At 44.3% G+C, this 25,836-nt stretch overlaps 2 protein-coding genes across 5 annotated transcripts; one reads left to right on the top strand and one right to left on the bottom strand.

Annotated features, from left to right (window-relative positions):
* Positions 1 to 979: 979 nt before the first annotated feature.
* On the bottom strand, positions 980 to 16,116 carry LOC146683847 (uncharacterized). Of its 4 annotated transcripts, none has more exons than XM_085446552.1 (6): positions 15,926 to 16,116; positions 13,110 to 13,454; positions 12,576 to 12,689; positions 11,699 to 12,040; positions 9,558 to 9,618; positions 980 to 2,743 (listed from the first exon to the last, which is right to left on the bottom strand). In XM_085446552.1, the coding sequence occupies exons 1-6, from the start codon at positions 15,984 to 15,986 to the stop codon at positions 2,680 to 2,682; spliced, it is 987 nt and encodes a 328-aa protein (XP_085302678.1). In that variant the 5' UTR covers positions 15,987 to 16,116; the 3' UTR covers positions 980 to 2,679. The 4 variants fall into 4 exon arrangements, with proteins under 4 accessions (XP_085302678.1, XP_085302675.1, XP_085302677.1 ...); XM_085446549.1 differs by having other exon boundaries at positions 13,110 to 15,131; positions 15,926 to 15,959; XM_085446551.1 differs by lacking the exon at positions 15,926 to 16,116 and having other exon boundaries at positions 980 to 2,419; positions 13,110 to 15,412.
* A 2,446-nt stretch (positions 16,117 to 18,562) lies between these two features.
* Positions 18,563 to 25,420, top strand: LOC146683846 (uncharacterized). Its single transcript, XM_085446546.1, has 7 exons — positions 18,563 to 18,864; positions 19,316 to 19,846; positions 19,933 to 20,056; positions 20,186 to 20,239; positions 23,112 to 23,148; positions 23,775 to 23,870; positions 24,685 to 25,420. The coding sequence occupies exons 2-6, from the start codon at positions 19,745 to 19,747 to the stop codon at positions 23,794 to 23,796; spliced, it is 339 nt and encodes a 112-aa protein (XP_085302672.1). The 5' UTR covers positions 18,563 to 18,864; positions 19,316 to 19,744; the 3' UTR covers positions 23,797 to 23,870; positions 24,685 to 25,420.
* The last annotated feature ends 416 nt before the right edge of the window (positions 25,421 to 25,836 follow it).

Below are 25,836 nucleotides of genomic sequence, written 5' to 3'. Positions count from 1 at the left end.
AGCTCTTTGACGTTGTATAAAAACTGAAACGACACTTTACAGCTGACTGTGATGTTTTAAATGGAGCTGGTTCCTCGAGGCGCGTCCGACAGCATGAGGGGAAACTTGGTTTTGTCATATTTTCTTTGTTTTGTTAAGGGTGTATCCATCCCATGATACAGACACATACAGTTTAAACGATGTTTAATGTTAATCAAAACTTCTAAGATCCAGGTTGAATAAAACAGCATTAGGTGTGTGATTTCACTCTGCTCCACACACCTGCGTGCTCCAATCAGAGACACCAGAGGAACAGGTGATGAATGTGATGGGGAATGATAGGTTTGTAGCATAAACCTATTCGCTGGAACGTTAAGGACAATCTGCTACGCAGCAAAAAGCAAGACTCAAGGCACCAAAGTTCTCTGGTTCACTCATGCATGAGGGAGATCTGGCTGGAGCCAAGTGTCGTCCCACCACTTGACCTCCGTCAGACTCTCAGCCAGACTCCCCAGAGCACTCCTTTTATTGTGGTGACATGAATATGCATTGGGTCATTAACATATAACATCTTACATAGGTATACATGTGAACAAAGAATACTGTGTGTGTGAGGTCAAGATGTGACCCTGTGAAGACTCCCCAAAGCTGGTGCCAGGAGTCTAACAGGTCCATCTAAACAAAAGGCTCTTACACTCAAACAGATATACATGTGTTTGCTATACCATATATCAAGAAAAGATAAAACCTCTCCTAGGGGGTGTGATCTATGCCAGAACACACTCTGTAGAGGAGTGAACGCACTCCCCTCTTCATGCTACACAGAGTTGTTACAGACCTCCTAGGATGAGACATTCTTTCAATCTACAATTGATTATACACTTCTAAGCATATATGAGTAAATGTTTCTAAGCATAAATGACAATCAACAATACAAAACCTAACATTCCCCCCTTTATTGACCTTTATGCTAGAAAAGTTTCCAGTTATGAATACCTCATGTCTGACAGTTTCAATGCCAACATTGTTATACTCAGCATACGTCAAATCACCCTAAATCACTGTAAAAGTACAGAGTTTAACAAAGGTATTAGCGGATATCCCATTCCCCATTGATCTCATCTCATGGCAAACTGCATCCTACAAACAAACAAAGAAATTGTTAATTTAATAGTGAAAATAAGAAGATAACATTTTCAAAAACATCCCATCTTGGTGATGCTTCCTCCGGGTGTGCAATCACATGTCTCTCTGCAGAGTGGTTTGAGTTCTGCAGGGTGTCATAAATGTCTCTTCCAGTTGTTTCCATCACTGTCCATAGGACCAGAGTCCAAATGTATGTAGAATAGACATTCAAACATACCAGTTAGTTTTGTTGTTTGTCAACATGGGTCTCAGCTATTTCCAAAGCTGCAGACCTCATAGGAAACTGCTGTTATCACCACCATAGCTTCTGGTTCCTGTGCTTTTCACAGAATCATGATGTCATCCTTAGACTCCTTCCAACGCTGCTGAAGGTTTAAGGCAGAGCACGTCGTACACCTTAGTTGTCTTCCTCAGCGTCAACATTGAATCTTTCATTGTATTTAAAATCTTGCTGTGGGAAGTCTCCTCTTGATCTCCTGGAAGCTCAGTAGCACAGCTCTCTGTGTGATGTCTGCTGTGCTGAAGATGATCTCTGATCCTCCTGAAGTCTCTCTCCTGGCCTCAGCTCCCATCTTGTGGACGATCCTCTCAGGCACTCCTTTTCGTCATGGATAGTCCTGATTTTGGGCCTGCTGGATCTGTCTCAAAACATTCAGGGCGTCAGTCATGTTTGATGAATGTGCGTCTTCTTTATGTAAATGCAGCATGTGTTGTTGAAGAGGACACAAAGTCCCCTTTCTCTGCTAATATCATAGAGTAGTTCTTCCCTGAGAGTTGGTCCAGGAACATATATAGTGTGGGGTATGTTGCCGTGCTGGGTAGATGGGAACAGACATAATAGTCTGTATTTGCCGATTCTGCTTTTGTTCTGTCGTGGATATAACGGTACCAGGCATTATTCATCCATGGAGGGATGTGGTCTTGCATCATGTCTCTTAGGTGAGAGTTGTCACTTGGTTGCCCTAGAGTTGATCAGAGGCTGGAGGTTGAAGTGCGAGCTTACCCTACGGGGGCTCAATCAGCACTCCCCCCTCACCACTGAAACAACCAAGTGTGAGATTTCTCTATTGTGCTGTCTTGGGGGTGCCGGGGTTTCCTGGGACCTCGACCTCTTTGCAGTGGCTCTGATAAATCCAGGAGGGTCTCTCGCTATTTTGCAGGCAGTTGAAATGGTCCTTGCTGTGGCTCCAAGGTCTGATCTCATGATGGGCCCCAACCAGCTTGACCTTTGACCTCAACCACTGCCTGGGCTGTCCGCTATGCCTGGAATGTTTCTCGCGTCTCACTGCTGCACCTGTATTTCAGAAAAACTTCTATTTGGAGAGCACGTCAACAATCATCAAACCACATTCTTTAGTTCAGTGAACTTCACTTATAGGCCATCAAAGCCTCATCTGAACATGTAAATAAACGGTTAATCACACAACTCACTGCAACAATAATAGTAAACATTGTTTAGTGTTAATTCTGGACCCCACCACTTGACGCATGGACACTCTCATGCGTCAACTCATCAAACTCAGATTCCTGTCTGAAAGAAAAAGGGTAGCCAGATCATGTCCCAGGCAACAGCAGGGCATCTCCTCCCCTGGAGCAGCACCACCCTGGACCTATAATCCTGCAATAAAAATGTTAGTGTGTTTTGCATATTAAAAGTCACAAGGGGAAATCAAATAAGGAACAATACACAAAAACAATACACAAAAAGACATGAATACTAAGACTGATCATGACATCACCCCCCCCCCCAAGGGCCGGCTCCTGACAGCCCAAACCCGAGAACCAAAACACAAGACAAACAGAACAACCCACCCAGGGCGGGAGGCGGGGGACCCGGACGGAGGGAACAAAACCAAACAAAGACGAGGAGCATGAACCAAAACTGAGCCCACAAAGACACAAAAACAGTTCAAAACAGGGAGGCAAATGTCCAAAGAGGTCAGAAGGTCAACCTGGGGGGCGACAGCACAAAAGTTCACAATTCAGCTGTTCCGGGGCCGGAAAAAGTGGCAGTGGCCGGCAGAACAGATCCGGAGGCCGGCCGCGTGGAAGACGGCGGCGGCTACAGAGCGGGTCCGGAGGCCGGCCGCGTGGAAGACGGCGGCAGCTACAGAGCGGGTCCGGAGGCCGGCCGCGTGGAAGACGGCGGCAGCTACAGAGCGGGTCCGGAGGCCGGCCGCGTGGAAGACGGCAGCGGCTACAGAGTGGGTCCGGAGGCCGGCCGCGTGGAAGGCAACGGCGGCAATGACGTAGAGACAGGTCAGGGGGCCGACCGTGCGGAAGGCAACGGCGGCGACTCAGGCGAAGGCGGTCTTGGGGCCGACCACGACGGCGATGACGTCTGGCTAGAGGCCCAGAAACTGGCCGACGATGCCGAGGCACCGGATGTACTTTGGACGGGGGTGTAACAACCAGGCGTGGAGGATGAAGGCTCGGAGGCCGGACCAGGCGTGGCAGAAGCAGAGGCTGCGGCTGGACCAGACGACGCAGAAGTAGATGGTGGCTGGACGGGCTCCCCGGGCCCTCCAGCTGACGTGGCTCGAGGCTGAACGGGCCCCTCGGACCCTCCAGCGGAGACAGGAGGCTGAACGGGCCCCTCGGACCCTCCAGCCGACGTGGCGTGAGGCTGAACGGGCCACTCGGACCCTCCAGCGGAGACAGGAGGCTGAACGGGCCCCTCGGACCCTCCAGCCGACGTGGCGTGAGGCTGAACGGGCCACTCGGACCCTCCAGCGGAGACAGGAGGCTGAACGGGCCCCTCGGACCCTCCAGCTGACGTGGCGTGAGGCTGAACGGGCCCCTCGGACCCTCCAGCGGAGACAGGTGGCTGAACGGGCCTCTCGGACCCTCCAGCTGACGTGGCGTGAGGCTGGACGGGACCCTCGGACCCTCCAGCTGATGTGGCGTGAAGTGGTGTGCCTGCTGCAGGGTGCTGGAGTGGCACACCCAGGCATTCAGCTACAGATGCAGGATGAGCAGTTATGGAGACCCCTGGCAAAACAGAGAGCTGAGCAGGGGGCTGAGCCGTTACCCTGGCAGAAGAAAGATGCCGCTGACTCTCTGGGGAATTTAATGTAACATCACACGGTTCATTTCCCACCAGATCACCCCTGAAAACATTATTCATTTGGTCACCGTCTGGTTCAGAACCCAGAACAGACATGTCCATGGCAGTCTGGGAGAAAGTGGTGTCGCAGCCAAGTACTAGGTGTGTGTTCCTTTCAGAGGTCTGCCTGTCATTGTCCAAATTCATATTCTCGTTTTCCTTCACAAACATAAAGTCAGAGTCTTTATTCTCAGTATTTGGTTCTTTTAACTCAGAAGCAGAAAAACACAAACTCAGATTGGCTGCCTCACCCTCACCAGAATTACATTGATTAATCTTGAACACACAGGCAGCATCTACCCCATAATATTGCCCAGAGTCAGTAACAGTCTCTGCACCATCTCTAGCGGAAATCTCGCCATTCCTAGCAAGCAAGTTAACTGTTATGGACAAACCCTGTTCGAAAAGTGGACCCCCAAGGCTCTCAGCACAGTTTATTTCCTCTGTCACAGGAAGACAACGTGACGTTTCTTCAGTGTCCACCTGTGACAGGGTTTCAGTCACCAAAGGGGCTAGTTCGACCACATGAGCTGCATTTATAACTGAACCGTTCCTAGAAACATGATTAATCAGTTCACGGCTAGGTTCCTGGACATCCATTAAGTCGGCACAACTGGTCAAACAAGACACATACACGCTCATTTTGCAGTCATGTGGTGGACTTGTAACCTCATCTGTGTCTGTGCTTACACACACAGTAGTTACACTTCCTTCTGATGGGACGGCTGGCACTAGGTTAACGGCAAGAGTCTGAATAAACTCTTCTGTGATTGGTTTGACAGAGCCATTAGCTTTAGCAGTGACCACATTAGTCACAAACAAATCAAAAGTGATGCTGTCAGAGGGGATTGAAGCCTCATTATGCTCTGACTGACAGGAATCATGCGGCTCGGCCTGGTATTTCGCAGTCTCAGGCCTGCATTCCCCAGCTAGCCCCCCCACCAGAAGCTGACTTAGACAGAGACTCTGAGTCATCTATGAATGGAGGTGCCGCTAACACAGTGTCTAATAGAGCTGTGGCTGCCAGTGGTGGTGCAGACTGTGAGCTTACTATATCAGTAGTACTCCCAACCAACACCCCATCCTGAAATGATTTAGAAGAATCAAAAGAACATGGTTCCAAATTTACGCAAACTGACGGTAAAACATGACCATTAGAGACAGTATCGGAGGCCCAGATCTCAGCTTCAGCATTCCCTGCACCCTGAGGGGTGCTGGAGCTACATGGTTCAGACATGTGTGCCCCATCTTCTTCCGGGGGGCACAATTCACTCTTAGAGTTCAGAGCATAGACCACATTGCCATTACTGTTCTCTTGACCTGGAACACAAAACTCAGGTGAATTGTGCTTGTTGAGTACAGGAGTGAGAGCATCACTCAGAGATCGCTTTGAATTGTTCTCCTCTGGTTTACACAATTCATAACAAGTAGATGAGTCACAAGATGGATGAGCTAAGGAACAGTCAAGTTGATCACCGGGTACAGACAGGGTGTCATTATTAAAGTCACACCGCTCATGACCAGAGGTTATATCACCACCCTTCACACCAAACATGAGTTCGTGATCAATACTTTCATCGTTTAGCAAGAGAATGGGTGGTGTTGAGGAGCACTGGGTCGCTATCGCTCCTCCAGCACATGTAGAAATTGTCTTTATCTCTGGAGCGTCTGCGAACCCTTCATGACAGTCACATTCCAGCAACTCAGGAAGACTTTGAGGCGAAAGATTGTCACTAACCTCTATTATTAACGGAGTCCGAGAGGAAACGAGAGTTCCACCAACCTCCAGCTGCTGCATGGTGCTGCGGCGACGTGGATGTCGCCTCTTCCTTGAGGAAACCACTGAGGCTGAAGCATTGGCTGTTGGGGAAGTGAGGGGTGGCAGACCCTGGCAGCTCCGAGGGCCCCCGAGAGCCAGGCGTGTTCCCCGAAAGATGTGCTGACAATCGGGGGTGAGCCACGGCATTCCCCGGAGCTCCTCCTCTACGTGGGTGCAAGCTGCTTGCTGCCGCTCACAGAGGCCGGCCTCCATGATTTCCGTAGTAGCTCTTTCTGAACAACTAAACACAGTTCTGTCGGCTTTGGAGCACAATTCCGCTATAGTTTCCGGCCCCGGCAAATCAATGCTCATCTCCCTCTTCTCCATAGAAGGATCGTGAGGCACAAAAACACAGTCACTCACCGGAGTTAGCGCGGTGCAACAGCGGCGCCGGCGCCGCTTCTTTCTGGTAGCTGGTGCCATGGACGCTGATGCCACCAAAGCAGAGGGTGACGTAGCGGCAATCTCATCCTCTGCCCATATCCTCGCTAAAGGCGAGGCAGGGGAAGTGAAGTCCGAGCGGGGTGGAGAGGGCGAGCGGCTGGTAGGCGATGCAACAGGTGTGAGTTCCTCCTCCAGAATGAGCCAGGGCTTCCACCGGAGCTCGTCCTCCCGATAAGCCCGTAACACCTGCTGCCGCTCTTCCTCACCAAAGTCTATGGCCTCCGTCATCTCTGTGCGCTGCGCCGTGTGGCCAGACCGCGGTGAAGACCCGGAAGCCGATGAGGCGCGAGCGGATGGTGTGACGGTGGTGAGCCTCACCGTTCCGACCCTAACTGCGTCTGGCTCGCGAAGCAGCGGGGAAACAGGACAACAGCAGGGCTCTGGCGGCGCAGCCCGCACACTGGGCAGCTGCGGCTGCGGACGGAGTTGGAGAGCGGTGACGAGAAAGTCAACGATCAGCGGGTGTAGTGCCTCCCATAACCAGGGAAATACAGACGCGCATACTCCCACTTGGCGGGCTAACTCCTCCCGTTCCTCCACTCCGGAACACTGCAGCCATTTGCTACATAGCGACTCCACCGTCTGGATGATCCCACTCTCTTGTGTCGCTGGGTCCGGCATGGTCGCGTCGTACTGTCACGGTCGCAGTGGCAGACCGTGTGGAGAGTGTGTTGAGGACCCAGGTGCGAACACAAGTGAGGATACGGGAGTGCACTTAAACAAAAGCGAGCCTTTTATTGTGGCTGATGATCACGAAAGAAACAAACAAGAATGAGGGCAGCACAAGAGCAGGAACTAAACAAACCTAAACTGGGAACAATCTATGCTATGGCTGGGGATACAAAAGACTGGGCATGGAAACACGGAGGGTGGGAACACAGACGACGCGACACAGACTACATGAAACACAGAGACTAAATACACAAGAGGGATGATCAGGGGAAGTGGCCACCCATGGGAGCACAGCTGACACAGATAAACATAACAAGACATGGCAGGAGTAAACAACACTGACGGGAGACTGTCAAAGTAAAACAGGAAGTACACAGAGGTGCAGACCGGAGGAGAGAGAGAGCACGGGCATAGTGGGCTGGGGAAACATGGAATGAAACACAAGGAGGGGACACGAGGGCTCTCAGATACATAGAGGGGCACACAGGGGATAAAAGTCACAAGGGGAAATCAAATAAGGAACAATACACAAAAAGACATGAATACTAAGACTGCTGGGCCAACATGGCCCAGGATCATGACAATATTAAGCCCGCAGGTTCCCCTCAGGATCCTTTTCCTCCACAATTTTTAAAATAATTTTTCCTAGTATAGAGCAGTATGTCCTTGACATTATTAACAGCAGTCTGACTTCTGGTGTGGTTCCTGCAAATTTCAAAACCTGGCCTTGATCACACAGTTTTAGCTAATTATAGGCTTGTTTCCAAGCTGCCTTTACTTTCCAAGGTTTTAGAGAAATTGTTTTTAGTCAACTGAAAGATTTTCTAGATGATAATGGCATCTTTGAGGTTTTTCAGTCAGGTTTTAAAACCCTTCATAGCACAGAATCTGCATTATTAAGGGTTTGTGGGGTGGCTGTAGCTCAGGCGGTAGAGCAGGTCATCTACTGATTGGAAGGTTGGTGATTCAATTCCTGGCTTCTTCTAGTCTGCATGCCAAATATCCTTGGGCAAGATACTAACCCCAAATTGCAGCATCCCACAGGGCTCAATTTTAGGGCCACTGCTCTATTTACTGTATTTATTGCCTCTGGGTTCCATCTTTAGAAGGCATGGGATCTCATTTCATTGTTATGCCAAATTTATTTGCCACTCAAGCAGATGGATGGCATCTCCGTAAAACCTCTCATGACATTCCTAGATGACATTAAAACTTGGTTGGCTCTGAACATTTTTAAATTTTAATGACAAGAAAACAGAAGTGATGGTGTTTGGACCCAGTGGTCCCTGTGAGTCGTCCTCTGTGATTTGGGACGCCTGGAAGTCTATTTTAAACCTGTTGTTTGGTTTTACCACCATTCACCAGTGTGTGAATGGGTGGATGACTGGATGTGTAAAGCGCTTTGGGGTCCTTAGGGACTAGTAAAGTGCTATACAAATACAGGCCATTTACCATTTGCCATTTAAGTTGGACAGTTATTTTAAATTGGACGACCAAATTTGCTTTGCTTAGGCTGCTTCCCCCGCGACCCAGCCTCGGATAAAGCGGATGAAGATGGATGGATGGATGGACAACCAAATTAGAGCAGTGGTGAAGTCTAGTTTTTATTATTTAAGGCAACTGGCAGCAGTAAAATCTTTTCTTTCTAGGAAGCACTTTGAAACAGTGATCCATGCTTTTATTTCTTCCCGCCTGGACGACTGTAACTCACTCTATGTGGGGGTCAGTCAGTTGTTGCTCTCGGGTCTGCAGCAGGTTCAAAATGCGGCTGCACGACTCCTAACAGGAACTTGTAAAAGAGAGCATATAAGCCCTGTCTTAGCCTCACTGCACTGGCTGCCTGTGTCTTTTAGAGTTCATTTTAAAATTCTCATGTTTGTTTTTAAATGCTTTTACAATCTTGCCCCGCCTTACCTCTCTGAGCTTCTTCATCCCCACATACCCTGTCGGTCTCTCAGGTCAGCTGACCAGCTGCTCCTGGAGGTACCGAGATCCAGGAGGAAGTTCAGAGGGGACAGGGCCTTCTCTATCGTGGTTTCAAAATTATGGAATAATTTGCCCTGCACGTTAGAGAAGCCTCTTAACTGTCCACTTTTAAATCACGTCTTAAAACCACTTTTATTCTTTGGCTTTTAAACTCAGTGAGACTTAGTTTCTCTAATGAATTATTTTACTTTGTATTTTATTTGGCTTTTATTTATATCTTATGTCATTTTGTTATTTAGTTCCAATGTACAGAACTTTGTGTCAGCTGTGATTGTTTCAAAGTGTTTTTTAAGTAAATATGATGACGATGATGTGAACATGTGTCCACAGAGGGGAAGGAGTCAAACATCATGACTGTGAGAATCATTCATGACAAACCTTCAGATAAACTCACTGAACACTTACTTTTCTTCAGTGTCGAGGGTTCTCCTCTCAGACAAGCCTGTGATGATTTTCCACCAGGTCTCTGCAGAGGACAAACACAGCAGTGACATCATCAACATGAGAGTGATGAAGAACAGCTGAGGTCAGATCCATAATCTCAGGTGGAAACACACACTTCGGCTGTGTCCCAATTCAGGGTCTGCAGCCTTAAAGGCCACATTTTAAGGCCGATTACATCAGAAACGCGACGAAGGCTGTCCCAATTCAAAGGCTGCTCGAAATGCGTCCTTCATTGCCCTGAATTTTAAGGATGGGTCTGTGTATCCTTCGTTGCCCACCATAGCCCAGACTTCATAGCGCGGCGGTGGGTGTGGATAATTTTGCCGGAAAAAAAACGTGCATGGCTGAAGCAGGGCGGCCGAAGAGTAAACTTTCAAAAGTAAGTACTGAATATTATGTCACTTATTTATGTGCAAATGTTTAATAATGAAGAACATTAAAACATTGCTGTTGGCCACATGTCGGCAAAGTTATGTGACATTAGTGATGTTTGTGGGGCAACCGTAGCTCAGGGGGTTGGGAAGCGTATCTGTAACCGGAAGGTCGCCGGTTCGATCCCCGGGCTCTCTGTCCTGGTCGTTGTGTCCTTGGGCAAGACACTTTACCCTACCGCCTACTGGTGCTGGCCAGAGGGGCCGATGGCGCGATATGGCAGCCTCGCTTCTGTCAGTCTGCCCCAGGGCAGCTGTGGCTACAACCGTAGCTGCCTCCACCAGTGTGTGAATGCGAGAGTGAATGAATAGTGGCTTTGGGTGCCTTGAAAAGCGCTATATAAATCCAATCCATTATTATTATTTGTACTAACTTGGTTTTAAAGCCTTTACTTTAAAATATACGCCGTTCAATAGTCGACCTTAATCTTACAGAGAATGTGATGATTTTGTGGATAATTAAAGTCATATATCCACAAACACATCAAGCTGAAAGTGTGGAGCCTGTGGAGACGGCTTATGGTTGAGAAATGAACATTCAATGCACGGGCGACAGATCTGGTTGACATTCCTGCTGTCAGCATGCCAATTGCACGCTCCCTCATTGCTTGTGGCATCTGTGGCATTTTGCTGTGAGACAAAACTGCACATTCCAGGGTGGCCTTTTGTTGTGGGCATTCTGAGGTACACCTGTGCACTACTCATGATGTCAGATCAGCATCCTGATGTGGCACACCTGTGAGGTGGGATGGATTATCTCAATATAGCAGATGTGCCCACTACCACACATTTGGACTGATTTGTGACCACTGTTTGGGAGGGATGGTTATATTGTGTATCTGGAATGAATTTTAGGTCTCTACGTCCATCCCATGGGGAATGGGAGCAGTAACAAAGGTGCTGCGTTTATATTTTTGTTGAGTGTATATTATAATAATCTGACAATAACTATAATATTGGCCAAATTATATTTACATTACCAAAGTGAAATGACTTTAGTCTCATGAACAACATTAACTAATTGTTATTTACTAGCTTAAACTGACTGTTCAGTACAGAAATGAAGCCCAACTATCATGTTTTACAGTCCCGTGGTCTCAGCCACAGATATTCAACTGATCAAAGTGATGTCATTAAAAAAATGAATGAACAAAAAATATTTTTTCTCCTTCATTTCTTTCAAACAATGCTGTATGAAACGTTTCTCGTGGTTAGTATCATGGTTGCTAGGCAACCTGAGCAGCATGATGAAGGCCAGACCGTCCCATTTCACAAGCCTCTCACTTCCGGCTTTAGCGGTCTTTGAGTACGTGGCCCTTGTGACCCGTTAGGGCTGCGTACTCTAAGGCTGCAGACCCTGAATTGGGACACAGCCGTCCTCCTTCATCTTACCCAGCATCCTTCACTCACTCACTCTGATCCGTTTTCTGTGTACCTCTCCACTTCCTGTGTTTCCTTCACAATAAATGCAGCAACCAAACAGATTCTAAAGTGTTTCTGTGAATGTCAGTGACTGATCAGAGTCATAATATTAATAATAGTAATAATATCACAGGTGCGTGCAGGTTAATGTGGATGAGCAGTGTTATGACGGTGACTGTGTGTGACTGCAGTGACACTTCATTTTCTGTTTGTCTCAGCTCAGTCTACCTCACAGTCTGTCATACTGACCTTTGACCCACAGCACCACTACTGTCACTTTAATGGGTTTTCCATCCTGGCCGTAGACGACAAACAAGTAAACACCTCCATCATCACAGCGAGGCTTCATCAGAGTCAGGGTGAAGTCTCCTTCAGTCAGCTGATCCATCTGTACACGACCTTTATAAACAGGACCAGACTCGAGCTTCCACTGACCCGTCTGATCCTTCACACACTCACAGATCTCTCCATGTTCGGGTTGTTCACGTGTCCACTTCACTCTGACAGCAGCAGGCGGAACTTCACTCTTATCCCAGAGCAGTTTGATATACTCCGCCCCCTCTGTCACCTTCTCTGCTTTCAGCATGGAGACTGAGAGAAGAGAGCAGAGCTGTGACACTGAACATGAGCTCACTTGTTACAGTACCTGTGTGAGCCTGAAACAATGAGCTTATACATTCACCTCCATCATGTAAAAAGGCTGTTACCATGACAACACCTCAGCTGTCTCTATGGATTACACACTGACAGCTGCCATCCATCAGCGTAACAGTCTGTGACTAAAGGTCACACAGACTACATATTTTAACAGAAAGTTCACATTTAGTTTAAAATGAGCTCTTATTTTGTTATTTTTCTTTGTGTTCTGTGTTTTTTTATTTTATTTTGAAAGCTTCCTGTGTTCTTCCACACACCTCTGCGCTTAACATAGTTCAGAGGTGTGTGGACAGCTGATGGAACATCCTCAGCATCATCAGTTATTAGTTTCAGGGATGTTTGGAACCTGCTGCTGTTTGTGGCTGATTCCAGATCAGCAGTTTAAGGACGTGTGAGGTAAAAGGTTGCAGACATCAGCATTAACATACTGGAGGTGAAGGTCAGTGAAGTTACTGTGTCACACACTAACCTGCTCTGTTCTTTACTTTATTATTTGCATGGTACACGAGGGCACCAAAGATAACAGCCAGGAGGAGCACAGGAACCACGAATGCCACAACTATGGGCCAGCGGGGAGGAGGTTCTGTAACACAAACACAAGATCATCCAACATGTTCAATGACATGATTACATGAATCTGTTATTAATATTTTACCTGTGTTACTCAGAGCATCATCAGGTTACTCTGTGGTAAGAACTGAACCACAGGCCGCAGGGTTCAGACACTGTAAAACTCTCTGAGTTTAAACTCTGAGGTTTCGGCCTCACAGAGTGATGTTAGTTTAAAGTTAATGAGGTTCAGTCTGAGCACAAACACACATAAAAGACTAAAGGTCTGTGAAACCAGATGACCTCAGAGCACACACCTTATTATTAGAGCAGATAGGAACCTCTGTGACAGAAACACTCACATCTCACTTTACTTTAACTGAACATGTTCATGCATGAAGTCTGTGTGGACCTCAGGACCTCTGCAGTTGACCTCTGACCTTTGTCCACTCACCTGAGACCTTCAGCTGCACATGGATCTCCTTCAGATTGTCTCCAGTCTTGCGGGCGGTGCAGGTATAGGTTCCACTGTCAGAGACTGTGGGGTTCCTCAGAGTGAGGCTGAGGTCTCCAGTCTGCAGAGCGGTGGCTCTCATTGATGTTCGACCGAGGTAACGAAGGTTTTGGTTTGTAAGATCGTCACTGCTCTGCACACGCTTGTGGACCATTGGGATCGTGAACTCATCACGGTTCCACACCACAGCTGTGGAGTCACTGGAAACATCAGCTGGTACCTGACAGGGCAGCAGGACAAACTCCGCCCCCTCATACACCTGCACCCTAGATGCATGCTGGGAAACTGAGGAGAGAAAGAAACAGCTTTCAGCAGTTATGTGAGCTTTGTGTTGGACATGAACACAGAACCAGCAGAGTGGCCTTTTTAACCTGTTTGGACTCAAACCTGAACACTCAGTCAAACAACACTCAGACCACGTTACATGAAACACACTGATGATGATGATGTTCCTTGAAGCAGAATCTGTGAGCTCCATTAAGCCCACACATTTTAGTCATATGATGCAGTCATGTGACCAATTAAACTAAGATAGTGGAGGGCATTATACAGCAGTTGTTTTGTTTGACAGCCCTGTTAAAGATTAATATTAGTCTGTACGTGCTCCAGAGAGCTTTTCTTCAAATTCTTTAATTCTCACTCACTTTTGCAACTTTGTACTTTTGTGTTACTTGCAGAAACAACTCCACCTCATTGTTAGTCCATTTAAAAAACTCGGTGCTTTTCAAAGAGACTTTTCAACAGTCGCAAAGTAAATAAACGGCAGACAGAAATGAGGCAGGCCTAATCTTCTTGCGTTTCACGCATGCGCAGTACTGGAACATAAGCGCTTTCAATGTGGATGCGCAACTCTGTGAAAACGACTGAAAACGCTAGTGTGGATGCAGAGCGTTTTCAGTAGTGATGGTGAGATGAAGCCTCATGATGAACTGAAGCTTTCCATCCAATTGGTCGACTCATGGTTCGAAGCATTGTGATGATTCATTTGCTCTACTGCGCCATCAAGTGGACAATTCAAGTGAAGCGGGCTCTTTGATTATAATGATGTGTAAACCTTATGTACATCTGGATAATGACACAATAGTGTTTGGTGCTTCACTTTTTAATAAACTAAAAGACAGAAATCAGATTATAGGATGTGTAGTGTTGTTTATTTATATTTTGGTGTTTATCATTTGTGATATTTATTACTGTGTGCATACTTTATTAGGAGAGACAAAATTAAAAAAAAAAAAACATCTCTTCCTTGCTGGTTCCATCGAAGAAGAAATGCACAAGTAACTATGTAGCACGTACGTAATCCAATTCCACAACACGGTGTGATGGGGAATCAGCTGTTTTCCTGCCCATGTTATTTCGAATCTGGCGCGAACCGGTGAACCAGTCCCTGAATCAGTCACGTGGTACGGACTGCCCGCGAGGCCTCGAACGTCACTGCATACGTAATCAAAGCAAGCCTCGATACGCGCTTCAGAAAAACGCCCCCGCGATTACCCGACGCACGATTCGAAGCTTCGACACACAGGACACATCACTAGTTTTCAGACGAAAACGCTGTTTTCAAATCTATCCGGGCTAGTGTGGACGTAGCCTTAGTCTAAGGAGCGTGGAAAGAAAAGTGGCTGGACTTCTTTACGTTTCTTGTGACCGACATCTGTTTGACCTCGGCTTGTTTGATTAGGTAGAGGATCATTAGGGGGTCCATGTCCCTCTTGGGGGGACACTCCCCTAGGGCTTAAATCTGGGACCCTCGACCAATTGATCGTAGAACTGAAGAAGCTTCTTGGATGACAGGTGAAATGTCTTCAAGCAACTTAAAGAAGTCCAGTCTCTCCCAAGCTCCTTAGATTCAGTGGGCTGGTTTCAGTCATTATGCCAATCCACTGTTTATAAGGTTGGGGAAATCTGCAGTCAGCTGAGACCGAAGACGTCACCTGGATCAGTGATGAAATGTTTCTCCCACTGAAAAGATCCAGATGAACAGAATCAACCTTTTGGGATTTACCTACATGGATCATTGAGAATAAGAACAAGACAAATTTGTTATTAATAATTACTGACTGATTTAAAATGTCCTTAAATTATTTTCCAGTATATTTCTAAACCCTGAACAATCCATTCATTCAGCTAACCTGCATTCATATTTAAACTAATTTGGTTCTGTACTTCAGATTTATAGTAACTATTTAAAACAACCATAACTTCACTAAACCATAAATGCAGTAAACCACTGTAAAAACTAAAATTTGAGATTCTCCAAACTTGTTTCTGTTTCTTGTCAGTGTGGCTCAGCTTACAGTCCTGTTACCAAACAAGTTTTATTGACAGTCCTGATCTGTGGATTCTTGTCACGCATCACTGACAGACAGACACGCGGAAGCATCCTGCCCTCAGCATGCGCACTAACTTTGTCAAAAACTGCATCAATCTTAGTAATAATATGATCTATTTTACGGCAAAATACGGAAGTTTGTTCAAATTTAATGTTTACGGCACAGCAGAGTCTCAGCTGCTCGTTATTCGAGGTTTGTGTGTCGAGTGTCAGCGCGATTACGTTCAGACACGTCAAAATGAAAGTAAACTTAAGATGACTCCATTGAATCCATTTCCCTGTCTCACCTTTACCTGTGTGCCTACATTTACTCTACACTGTCACGCTGACTTTCAAAGACACTGCAGTAAAGTACACAGTGTAAAACTCCCCACATCTCTCCCCGCAACCAGCAGGTTTATTCACATAGGTACGTGCAGCTTACCTGTACAGTCCAGATGTCGCAACAAACAGAAGAGAAACACAGAGAACGGTGATTTTAACATCCTCTCCTTCTCTTCTGCGACACTTTAACTGTTTTAGTTTCCTGGTCAAACTTTCTTTGCTGATAAAGGACATCAGCAGCTATTTAGAGCTGGTACGTTCACCTCAGAGTTTTCTTAGTGGCACTCCCTCCACCTGTAAAAGGTGCTGTGCAGAAGTCGTTGCAGGAAAACCTTTTGCAGCGGATGAACTCGCTCTACCTGTCAGTTTAGTTTAACCGGATTTCTGTGATTGTTCAGAATGTGTGTTGGGTTACACCTAAATAATAACACAGATTGTCTTATATATATATATTTATATGAGACAGTGATTCAGAACATCATTGTACTGGTAACCAGCTGTTTTTAACAGTCATGGTATTAGATTATTAGATTATTGTTAGATAATCATTAGAGAATCACACGTGATCAGCTTATCACGACCAAAGTAACTGACTTTAAATGTTAGTATTATAAAAGCTGTCGGCATTAAAAATAGACATAACAGTGATATTGTGAATAGCAGCGTATCAACAGCAGTATATCAGCGTATCTTTTATTTTGATAACTAAATATAATCATAAAAAAGTTTATGATGTGTTTAAATGTTCAAAAATGCACAATAATGGTTCAAATACAGAGAGAAACTATTTAAAATGTGTTCACATATTCGAAGTTGTATTGTTTACGCTTTAAGTGGAAGAGGTTGTATTCATACAAATGCGTGTAATGCACAGCTGGAGTGGCCAACGGACATAATGGGCATTTGCGTGGTGGGCTGGTGTTTGTTTTTTTTTTAATGGTATAAACGATGCTGGATTGGCCAATTGGTCCCAATCGACTCTGGGCTGGACCCATTACAGCCGAGGAGGTGTTCCACCTTTGGGCAACAGCTTTGAAAGCAATCTTTAAACAGAAGAAAGGGAATCGTCCTGCATTCAGAGAAAATATTACACATTTCGTATTGAGCTGAAAAGAAATACAGTTTGTCCCGTCCTTCAGCTAGAATGGAAAAAGACACAAAGGTGGAGTTATTCTGGTTCTTTACGCTGCGGCTGCCTCTCCTTCTCTCATTCTCTCCCCCTCCCTCTCCTGTTGCTACTTCAATCATGAAACTGATCAATGATCAGCTGATCGGCTTTTCTCTCTTGTTTGTTTATCGCCCACTTTGCGCCAGAAAGAGGAAACCAGCGGATGGCCAGGATTACTGAAATTGGAGACTCGGCTTCGCACCCTTCATTCACCCGTAGCTAGCCAGGCCCCTGTAGCTGGTGCAGCCAAAGATAGCGTAGGCCCTGCTAGCTGTTCCCCGGCAGACCCCAAGCAGCTGGGGAAAGAGGGCGGCTAGGGGGACGGTGAGGAGGAAGCATAGTCCTAAACAGAAGCCCCACCAACCTGTTCATGTGTCTAACCGTTTTTCACCAATCGGTGACACACCCGCCGGGGGTCAAACTCTGGTAATTGGTGATTCTGTTCTCAGACATGTGAAACTAGAGACATAGTCAATTGTCTTCCAGGGGCCAGAGCAGGCGACATTGAAGGAAATTTAAAACTGCTGGCTAAGGGTAAACGTAAATACAGTAAAATCATAATTCACGTCGGCAGTAATGACACCCGGTTACGCCAATCGGAGGTCACTAAAATCAATATTGAATCGGTGTGCAACTTTGCCAAAACAATGTCGGACTCTGTAGTTTTCTCTGGTCCCCTCCCCAATCAGACCAGGAGTGACATGTTTAGCCGCATGTTCTCCTTAAACTGCTGGCTGTCTGAGTGGTGTCCCAGAAACGATGTGGGCTTCATAGATAATTGGCAAACCTTCTGATGGAAACCTGGTCTTGTTAGGAGAGACGGCATCCATCCCACTTTGGATGGAGCAGCTCTCATTTCTAGAAATATGGACAAATTTATTAAACCCCCCAAAATATGACTATCCAGAGTTGGGACCAGGAAGCAGAGTTGCAGTCTTACACGCCTCTCTGCAGCTTCTCTCCTCCTGCTACCCCCCCCAAAAACCCATCTCCATAGAGACTGTGTCAGCTCCCAAAAAGACGAAAAACAAACTAAAAACCAGCAACAAACAACTTAAACATAAACAATTACAAAGAAAGAACAATAAAGTATCCACATCTGAACCAAAGAGTAAAACAGTGAAATGTGGATTATTAAATATTAGGTCTCTCTCCTCCAAGTCTGTTAGTACATGACTGAATAATTGATCAACAAATCGATTTACTCTGCCGTACAGAAACCTGGTTGCAGCAGGATGATTATGTTAGTTTAAATGAATCAACACCCCTGAGTCAGTCTTAGTTTGACATTGTTGCACATTCTTGTCTCATATACGCTGAGTGAACTGTGGAGCACAACACTAACTAATAGTGCTGTCAATTCTGTCAATAAAAGCGTTGTTTTCCATGCATACTCTTCACCCCTGTGTGCTGTCTCCATCTGAGTCCATACGTCTTAGCCGTGACAGTGATGTGTGTGGTTTAGACTCACAGCCTTCTTATTGATATTTTGAAGTGCCCTTCATTATTTTCTTTAATTGGCATGTACTAAAGCTCTGGTGGCTCCAGCCATACACTGTAAACCCCAACAGTCTACCTGACTTATAAAGTTTGTGGATATAACAATTAAAATTCCTCACAAAGTTGAAACAACTTAAAACTTTTCTGTTCGGTTAATGATTCAAACAGTTATAATTGTACATGGCTTAGAAGTTAAGAGTAAATACTGCTTTCTTAATTATGATTTTTGAGTAAATGTTTTTTTCCGAGCTCCGCATGTGTACGTCATGACGTCATGACGTCTTCTCTCTAACCTGAACGACGTTGACAGAAAATTCTGTTCAATATGGCTGCCCTTCTCGAGCGACTGGAGAACACATTTGGAGAAACTTGTAAGTAAAACGGAACCTTCGTTATGTTTATTTTTTCCGTAAAAAAGCAAGTATATTAGTATGTTGCAGCCAATAACTTGTTTTCGAATGCGCTGTTGTGTTAAAAAGCACAGACCCAGGTGGTGAATAGTTGTTCGCGCTCTTTTTCAAACATAGATTATGTCGTCAGTTTTACAGTTTTAACAGATTAAAACACAGTTTTACTAAGAATCACACGTAAAGAAAGGGTCTTAGTGATATTTTAACGACCCCTTGCCAACGCAAGAAAGTTGGCGTTTTTACAACAGCACCCTCATTGTTCAGCAGGGGGTTTTTTTTCTTCTCATTAGCATCATTCAAAAGTGACTTAGCTAGCAGTGGTAACTTCTATCTAAAACAACTGAAATATAGCAAGGTGTTGTATATTTAGTGTGCTGATAAGGTTTTCAATATTTTTATTTTTTCTTCCAAGGCTGAAGACCAAAGACAAAAAGACAGAAGAAAAAAAAAATTCAGACTGCAATTAATTTCAGGTGGAGACAGTAAACACAGGTGAGTTGAAAGATCTATTGAAGAGACCTTTCTTCATGGCCATTAAAACATTTTTAGGTTAAAAGTAGTGATGGGACGTTCTGTATCGAGGCTTCGGAGCGTGTGTCGAGTAATTGAGGGGGCGTTTCCGCGAAGCGCGTATCGAGGCTTGCTTCATTTATGGGAGGAGCTGAAAATGATGACGTCCGAAGCCTCGCTGCCCGGCTGTACCACGTGACTGGTTCATGAAGTGGTTCGAACTTTGCCGCGAGATATGACAGCGATATAAACCCCTCAGACTTTATTCAAAAATGTGGGTGTTTGATGGAGAGTTGCGGTTAGTGAGAGTTTGGAGACCGTTTGGAGGTTTATGAGAGTGAGGAGAGAAAGTCAGGAGAGAATGGAGCCAGCTAAGAAGAGGAGGATGTCCTCCCCTGTGTGGGAACATTTTGATCTTATTCCTCCCAACAAGGTATGTAAATTTCTACAGAAGATGTATTTTCATGATACTGATGGTGCAATACAATTTATGTTGAGCTGTCTTGACTTTTGTACAAGGTGAAGTGTTTGCTATGTGCCAGGGAGCTGGGATATGACAACAACAACAACACCTCATCCATGCTTAGGCACTACAGAGCTTTGCATGAGAATAAGGGGAACACCGATTGTGGAGCAAGACCAGGTGAGCCATCAAATGCAATGATAATATAGCATGCAGTAATGTTACTAAATGATATAACAATATTATACAACTGTTATAAGTTACGTGTGATATTTATATTTGTGCTTTATCTTTATTGTCTTTCCTCAGGAGAACAATCTCCAATAGATGAAGACCTGGGGCCCGTTCTTCGTACCTCGCTAAGTAAGTTAGCTGGATTAGATTGTTGACGATTTCGCGTGATCTTGGATCGTTCGGTTCCCCGAAGCTCATCCGGGACTTGCTGCCATAGCAACAGAGCCGTAAGCGTAAACCTGCTGGGGAGCAGGCTTACTTTATGTAAACAGGATTAGATCGCGGCCACGCAGGTATGTCCGCTTCATTTATACGAAAGCAACAGCGATATTCCACCACTGTTTCACCATAAATAAATATTATCAATGTAACTAAAGATAATGCAGCACTTGATCCTTTTATTGATTTCACACAGATACATACAGGTCATTCCCTAAAAAAGGGAAATGTACTATTAACATTCTATTACATGTATGTGATTATTACAGATGTAATTCATATTTCACAGTAGTAATTGCAAATTACTTTGTGTAATCAAGATGAGAGACCACGGCTATAAAAGCGAAGGTGGATTTGGGAAGCCTGTCGCAGCCATGTCCTGTCCGTATACGCGACCAACCCATTGCGGAAGGTGCAAGATTGATAAGGAGAGTCCTCAGAATTCAGCGTATATTGCGGGACAGACAGGATCCTTTAGCTCAGCGCGACAGTGTGCTCATTGAGAGATATCGATATTCCCGTGAGGGTATTATTTACTTAACCAACTTGTTGACGAGGGGGTGCAGGACCACCACCTGTCTTTTTTTTGCTCTGCCCTTTTCTTGGTTGCTGTTATGAACAAACAAACAGATTATTTCAGGGTCTCTTTCCTAGAGACGAAAAGCAATATAAGTGATAAATATTACCATTCTGTAGCATATTCTTATATTCCACTTTTACTTGTTCCCATGTTCTAGTGGGTCCTGTTGTGGCTCTAATGTGTACGGGGATATAATATAACATAATATAATGTAATATAATATTGGATAATATAGTGTAATACAGTAAATTTACCCTACCGCCTACTGGTGTTGGCCAGAGGGGCCGATGGCGCGATATGGCAGCCTGGCTTCAGTCAGTCTGCCCCAGGGCAGCTGTGGCTACAACTGTAGCTGCCTCCACCAGTGTGTGAATGTGAGAGTGATTGAATAGTGGTATTGTAAAGCGCTTTGGGTGCCTTGAAAAGCACTATATCAATCCACTCCATTATTATTGTTATTATTAAATTACTTACGAGTTTAATTTGTCAGCAACTTTCTGCCAGCCCTCTCTCCTTGCTTTTGCAGCCTTTGCAGTGTTCCCTTGCGTTCTGATTAAACTCTGAAACTCCTGAAATCCCTCAATCAAGAGTTCTTGCTCTGCTGCCGAAAAATACCGAGCGCGCTCCTTCGACATTTTCGCCGACCAATCAGAGGGTTGCCGATCAATGTTTCTACTATCGATGCGTAGCCCCTTTTACGACACCCAGTGATGTCACATTACTGCGTCCAGCTGTACTAATCGTCAACAGCAGGTGTGTTCGGAGAACCGGATTAGCGAGCTCACGGTTAGCGCGATGATTTGGTCTTGGATGTGTCATTTGATCTTGGATGTAGTAAGCGACGTACGAAGAACGGGCCCCTGGTCAGCATGGTGATTGAGGACTCCCAGCTATTTAGCATTGTGGAGGACAAAGGATTCAAAAGATTTGTTAAATCATTAAATCCTAGCTATGTTCTCCCCACTAAAAAGGTCATAAAAGCAGTGAAAATTTAGTTTTTACAGAATAAAATGTGAACAGGCAGGACTGAGGCTCAAAGCCTCAGTGTGTAGCTGTCCATACCTCAACGTTACAAAAGCACAACTACTGTCCACACCCCAACCACACCTCACCTCACAGTAAATGATCATTTCCATTTCAAGCATTTCCAAATAATCATTTCCCATACTGCCACTATAAATATACACAGTATACTGCCATCACTACAATATACATGTTTTACACACTCCTTTTGTTGTTGACATTTACAGGCTGTGTGCAAAATGCCACACTCTTCAAATTCATGCCAGCTATTATTTTTACGTCCAGTAGGTGTCCTGCTAGAGCAAATGAAGCTTCATGAAGCTTCGCGTTGGGGTGAACCAATTGGATGAAAAGCTTCAGTGCTTCATGGGGCTTCATCTGCCCATCACTAGTTAAAAGACCTGTGTCATGAATCGCTGTGCGGCAGGCAGGAGTTGGACCCAAAATGCAGGACTCAGACTTAGGGGATGAACTCAAAATCACAGCTTTAATTGCTGCTCACAGAAAACGAGCATACAAAACTAAACTGGGAAAATATAAACTCACACCTTGCAGAGAAGCACACAAGGAAACACACAGCTTGAGGGATGACGCAGCACTGACTCAGAGAAACACAGGGTTTAAATACAATGGGAAGTAACGAGGGGAATGAGACACAGAAGGAGCGCACAGCTGGGAGAAATCAGAACTGACTAGACAAGGGAGCAAAGTAGGATACACTCACATGAGACACAGACCTTCAAAGTAAAACAGGAATTAGTACAGATGCAAACTAGACTAGGGGAGACAGAGCAACTAAGAAACACAGAGGGCAGCTACCAAATACTCAGAACTAAACAGAATACAAGAACGCCAAACTAAGACACTACACTAAAGAATAAGCTGGGACAACAAAGAGAACTAAGAACATAATACAAAAAACTCAGAGGCACAAGAAACTCAAAACACTGGGTCACTGACCCAGGACCGTAACAACCTGTTTTTTTAAAATCATGCCCTGGCTTTGTCACACTGAATCATGTTGAAAAGATCTATTTTCATGGCTCCCCCCATTACCATTTCCTTGTACTTCTTTCTACCAGTCTATTTTATTTTGTGACATTAACATCTTAAATGTACCCCTAATTATTAATAGCTGTGTTAGTATTTATAATGCTTTTTTTTTTTTATCATGTGCAGATCTACCAAGGGTCAGTGGCACAGTTCACCTTTTGTGGTAAGTTATAACACTTCATATGTGGTCACATAAGTAAGTTGTTTCATCAGTTGTTCAGTTCTTATAAAATGTTGTATAATTGTACCAAATCACTGAGGATACATCCAATGTGTAAATCACAATCAACAATTTTAGTGTGATATTCGCTCGTGTTTAGAGAATCTCCATTATCTTTGTTATTGAGTTTCCATTTTTGTAGGGCCAAATTTGTATTAAAAATTAATATTTTCATATGATGTGAAATGACTCAATCATTTCTAATTTTTAGAAGAAACCATTCATTAAGTCCCTTAAGGTGAAGATTTCATATATTGATAATGATAAAATTAACACAAATTAAAAGGTTCACTGATAAACACACAATTTTTCCTTGCTTTGAACCCCATGTTCTATATAGATTACAGCTCTGATCTGGAGAACACTATTTTAAAATACTGTGTAGGGTTTTTGTCAAATGATTAAGAAACAGACTCTCTGTCACAAGAGACAGAAAGGTTGTATCTTAAAAGAAAAGTCTCCAAAATTTAGTAAAGTCTGATGTCATGCAGTTTCATAAACATGTATTCTCCCCAAAGAATGACACCTGAAAACTTTGCGTTAAATGAACTTTTCTTTTCCCTTTTTAGGAGGCGCCTGATATCAATGTGAAACGCACTGCAGTACTTTGTGCCCTTCCTGTATACCTGCGGGAGGAGGACCCAGAATTCTTTTAGACATGTAATGTAAGTGTATTTTTGCATTACTTAAATTCTGCCAGTAAGATAAAATGCTATGGATTTTTTTAAATACAATTTAATACCCTAGCAGCTACCAAATTGTACAAACAAAATACCCTCTCTTTAGAAAACCCTCACACACACACATACACACACACACACACACACACACACACACACACACACACACGGGTCAGGAGCAGGGCACAGGCGTATCACAGCACTATGGCTATGCTGCAGGTGGCCCAAAAACCAGGCTGAAGTCAAGATTTAGTTTCTTTTTGAGATAAAGTCATGAAATAAAAAATTACTTTTTTTTTTTTTTAGAAAAATAACAAAAATACAAATTATGTAATGCAAGAAGCTAACACGTTAATGTACATTTTTCAAAAAAAGTAGAGTACCCTAACTCGTTACAAAGTAACCCACTACACTGCTGAATGTTTTGCTAGATTACAGGTCATGCTTGTCACATTCTCTCAAACCAACCTTACTTATTTAATTGGGGCGATCGTGGCTCAAGAGTTGGCAGTTTGTCTTGTAATCAGAAGGTTGCCGGTTCGAGCCCTGGCTCCGACAGTCTCGGTCGTTGTGTCCTTGGGCAAGACACTTCACCCGTTGCCTACTGGTGGTGGTCAGAGGGCCCGCTGGTGCCAGTGTCCGGCAGCCTCGCCTCTGTCAGTGCGCCCCAGGGTGGCTGTGGCTACAATGTAGCTGCCATCACCAGTGTGTGAATGTGTGTGTGAATGTCTGGATGACTGAATGTGTAAAGCGCTATACAAATACCGGCCATTTACCATTGATACTGTGTCTATTCCAGGCGGACGCATTGGATGAGTCGACCCTCATTGACACTTCAGTTGCCCTTCTCACAGTGGTTACCGACGGCGCTTCCCAGTCCAGTCCATTTTACTTCCTCAAGCATGGCTGTTGTGGTGAAAGGCGACTAGGTGATGCGTGATATTCCCAGATTTGCAGATGCATTTGCTTTATTCTTTGGCTTGATCTATGCTCTGCATTTAGACTACTCCAGGAAGCTGGTTCACACATTTGCCTTAGTCCAAAATATCTTCATGGGGCTTGATGACGGCAAACCCCTGAAACCCCTGCCTACATGCTCTTAAGGAATATAAGGCAATGTTTGTTAGGACACGCACTCTGTTACTGAGCACTTTGTTTGAAGCACTTTAAGTTTACTACAGGCTTTGGGTGGATTTAACTCCATCAGTTTACCTAATTTTCCTATACTTGACTGCCTTATCTGGTTATTTGGAAGCTGATCGTCTTTGTACCCATTTTAAAAAATTGTTTTTCATTTCTATTTTAAAAAAAAGTGATTAGTATTTGACTTTTTGTTTTGCATTTTTGTGTATTTTGAGAAAGATGCAATTAGGACTGATGTCGTCCTTTGTGATTGTATAAAAAGATAAATGTTCTACACAGAATTTATAATGCTCACTTTATGGTGCCGATGTCCATGTTAGTTGTTTTATAAAAACATTTGTGATGTTTTTAAATTTTCATGAAAAATGTTAAATAAACAAAATGTAAAGTAACTGAATTTCCGTACTTTTTTTTTTTAGTAGTCTACACTCAAACATTGAAACATAAATATCTTTTAATTAATAATCAGATAATTTGAGTTTAGGTTGTAATATAATTGCATTGTGTTGCATCAAAATAATAAACTACAAGAAACACAAAAATATTGAAATTAAAGTATACAGTCTTTGAGTAAAGCTCAATTAATAAAATATAAAATATAATTTAAAATTTTTAGGTTAACAATTGTCGAGGAGGGAAATTATTTTACTGCTATTGTTAAATAATTGTTATTGCATTAATAATATAATTTGCAGCATGGATATTGCATTCCAAGGTTTAAACAGTGTCTCTTTCAGAAAGACTGAGTTGCAGGCTGACAGGAAGTTGTATGCAGAAAGAAGCAGGAAGTTATTTTGAGCCGCAGGCT

Source organism: Copadichromis virginalis, linkage group LG22, assembly GCF_057382275.1.
Source record: "Copadichromis virginalis isolate Kocher_CV1m ecotype Utaka linkage group LG22, C_Virginalis_male_GT1.1, whole genome shotgun sequence".
Classification (NCBI taxonomy): domain Eukaryota; kingdom Metazoa; phylum Chordata; class Actinopteri; order Cichliformes; family Cichlidae; genus Copadichromis; species Copadichromis virginalis.
Note: the sequence above shows the minus strand (reverse complement) of the source record. Positions and strands in the feature narration are given on the sequence as shown.

Bases quoted from the DNA above. Each gene is read 5' to 3' on its own strand.
- LOC146683846 (XM_085446546.1), top strand. From the start codon at position 19,745: ATGAGAGTGAGGAGAGAAAGTCAGGAGAGAATGGAGCCAGCTAAGAAG. The intron at 19,847-19,932 runs GTATGTAAATTT...CTTTTGTACAAG, and splicing joins ATCTTATTCCTCCCAACAAG to GTGAAGTGTTTGCTATGTGC. The intron at 20,057-20,185 runs GTGAGCCATCAA...GTCTTTCCTCAG, and splicing joins CGATTGTGGAGCAAGACCAG to GAGAACAATCTCCAATAGAT.
- LOC146683847 (XM_085446549.1), bottom strand. From the start codon at position 13,647: ATGGAGCTCACAGATTCTGCTTCAAGGAACATCATCATCATCAGTGTG. The intron at 12,690-13,109 runs GTGAGTGGACAA...TTTGTGTTACAG, and splicing joins TGTGCAGCTGAAGGTCTCAG to AACCTCCTCCCCGCTGGCCC. The intron at 2,744-9,557 runs GTAAGTGTTCAG...TTTTTATTGCAG, and splicing joins ACCCTCGACACTGAAGAAAA to GATTATAGGTCCAGGGTGGT.